At 18.8% G+C, this 2,259-nt stretch overlaps 2 protein-coding genes across 2 annotated transcripts in view, besides 8 other annotated features; both read right to left on the reverse strand. All coding sequences in view use genetic code 6, as the record gives it.

Moving 5' to 3' along the window:
* Nucleotides 1–1,047, reverse strand: part of IMG5_016080 (phospholipid-translocating p-type flippase family protein, putative) — a gene marked incomplete at its 5' end in the record, with an annotated part of 2,138 nt that extends 1,091 nt beyond the window's left edge. Inside the window, 3 exons of the mRNA XM_004039584.1 lie at nt 20–166; nt 220–702; nt 925–1,047. Coding sequence (XP_004039632.1) covers nt 20–166; nt 220–702; nt 925–1,047 — 753 coding nt within the window. The remainder of the gene's footprint in view (nt 1–19; nt 167–219; nt 703–924) is intronic.
* Nucleotides 709–806: a microsatellite.
* Nucleotides 893–930: a microsatellite.
* Nucleotides 1,048–1,174: 127 nt separating the features above from the next.
* Nucleotides 1,175–2,259, reverse strand: part of IMG5_016190 (phospholipid-translocating p-type flippase family protein, putative) — a gene marked incomplete at both ends in the record, with an annotated part of 11,104 nt that continues 10,019 nt past the window's right edge. Inside the window, 4 exons of the mRNA XM_004039585.1 lie at nt 1,175–1,468; nt 1,633–1,717; nt 2,029–2,179; nt 2,245–2,259. The exon at nt 2,245–2,259 is cut by the window's right edge and continues 67 nt beyond it. Coding sequence (XP_004039633.1) covers nt 1,175–1,468; nt 1,633–1,717; nt 2,029–2,179; nt 2,245–2,259 — 545 coding nt within the window. The remainder of the gene's footprint in view (nt 1,469–1,632; nt 1,718–2,028; nt 2,180–2,244) is intronic.
* Nucleotides 1,478–1,595: a microsatellite.
* Nucleotides 1,523–1,593: a microsatellite.
* Nucleotides 1,525–1,595: a microsatellite.
* Nucleotides 1,526–1,593: a microsatellite.
* Nucleotides 1,526–1,611: a microsatellite.
* Nucleotides 1,574–1,612: a microsatellite.

The raw sequence follows: 2,259 nt of genomic DNA on the forward strand, positions 1-2,259 counted from the left end.
ATTATTAAAAATCGAATACCAAAATTAGGAAAATTAAGAACCATATTTTTATAAAACTAAAACAAACAAGTCTCGTGTTTCTTCTATAACATTCTCTCCCATGAAAAAATAACAAATTTTTTAAAAATTTAAATTCTCCAACAGCGTAATCACTAGCTCTAGCAGCCTTTTTTTAATTTTAAAAAAATTTAATGTATTTAAAAAATTAAAATATTTTACTTATTATCCTTCAATACCTAAAATTCCTACACCTATATGTGCCGCATTAATCATATTAACGTCATTAGCCCCGTCCCCAATAGCCAAAGTAGATATTTTAGGATTATTATCCCTAACTAAAGTAACTATTTATTATTTTTATTTAGGGCTAACACGACAACATAGTACAGAAGAACAATAATTTGTAATTTTTAATATTAAATCTTTATTTTCACCTTTTGTTGAATAAATTAATGCATCTCCTGTAATAATAAATGAATTATTAAGTAATATTATACCATTTTTATCTCTATTATAACTTATTTAATTATAAATATCCTGAAGACGTTAATATACTTCAATGTAAATAGAATTTTCGTCTAATTTTTAATCGAAATCTCCTGATAATTTAACAATATATTAATTCATATTTTTTGACAAGAGTTTACACGATAATCCTATGTTTATTGCTGTTTCAACTTTATCACCTGTTAAAACCCATATCTATAAATAAATAAAAAAATAAATGAAATAAAAATATTAATATAAATATTAATATAAATATAAATATAAATATAAATATAAATATAACTATAAATATAAATATATATACTCCATAAAATATTAAAAATTATAATATTTAAAATTAAAACTTTAATTTTATATATTTTAATGTATATTTTTATAGATATAGTTATTTAATAATTTTTATTTTATAATTTTTACTTTTATTCCAGCTTTTTTTAAATCATTTATAGTTTCTTCTACTTTATCTTGCATCTTATCTTCTATAGCTGTAGCGCCAACTAAAATTAAATTATTTTCTATAAGTTCTTATACCTCATACATTTTTATTCTCTATTTATTAATGTTGTACATGCTTCATGATATTTTTCAGACCAAACTTTATATTCGTTTTTCTGATATTTCTCTTTCGCATAAAAGTAGAGTCCTTAGGCCTATGTTACCATAATTTTCAAGTATTTTTTTCTGTTTCTTAAACGTGCTAGCTATTTTTTTTGTCTATTAATTTAAATAAAGTAGAATCTGCACCTTTACAATATAAATATATTTTATTTGTTTCTTTATTTCTTAAAACTACTGATTAACGCTTTCTAATGGAATCAAATTCAAATAAATGTAATAAATTTATTTTTTTATGTTCTTCTTTAAAAGAATATAATATATCATGATCTTCATCTAATCCAATAAATTATACACCGCAAAATTTTGAGAAATTTACTAAAGCTAATTCATCTGAAGAAGAAGCCTAAATAATTATATTATATATATATATAAATGTATAAATAAATATATATAAATGTAAATATATATATATATATATATTATTAATATATATTTAAATATATATATAATATATATTTTAATATATATATTTTTCTATATATTTTTTTTTTAAATTTTAATATATACATTATAAATTATTTATTATTCTTCATTTTCTGTTGTTATTTCACTTATTATTGTATGTGTAAATGCTAATATTTCTAATGCTTTTCTATTTTTTTTTTTATTAATATAATAAATGTATTAAACTTTATGCTTTTATATTAAGGATTATTTTAATCATTAAATGCATCTATAAAATTTTAATCTCGGAAATCTACATTTGTTACTTTAGGATATTATGATATATCTATAATATAATTTGGATCTCCTAATTTTGTTTCGCCTTTTTAATTTAAAATAATATATACATTTTCTTAAATAAAAATACCATAAGAAATTCCATTAATACATATTTTTTTAAAAACCATAATATTTTATGTTAAAGTTCCTGTTTTATCTGTAAATATATATTCTATTTACCCTAACTCTTCCATTAAATTTGAGCTTTATACATTTGTTGGTTTAATTAGGTTTTCTCCTTTTTCATCTGTTAATTATTAAATCATTTATTCATCCTTAATAACTATTTTTGCTTGCATAAATTTAACCATATCTATAGTTACTGCTAATGCTGTATTTATATAAATATACATTTATTTATTTTTTATATAAAATAATATAAATATATATTTTTACATATTGGTACAAAAT

This window comes from Ichthyophthirius multifiliis (genome assembly GCF_000220395.1).
Source record: "Ichthyophthirius multifiliis unplaced genomic scaffold scaff_1120509249611, whole genome shotgun sequence".
NCBI lineage: Eukaryota > Ciliophora > Oligohymenophorea > Hymenostomatida > Ichthyophthirius > Ichthyophthirius multifiliis.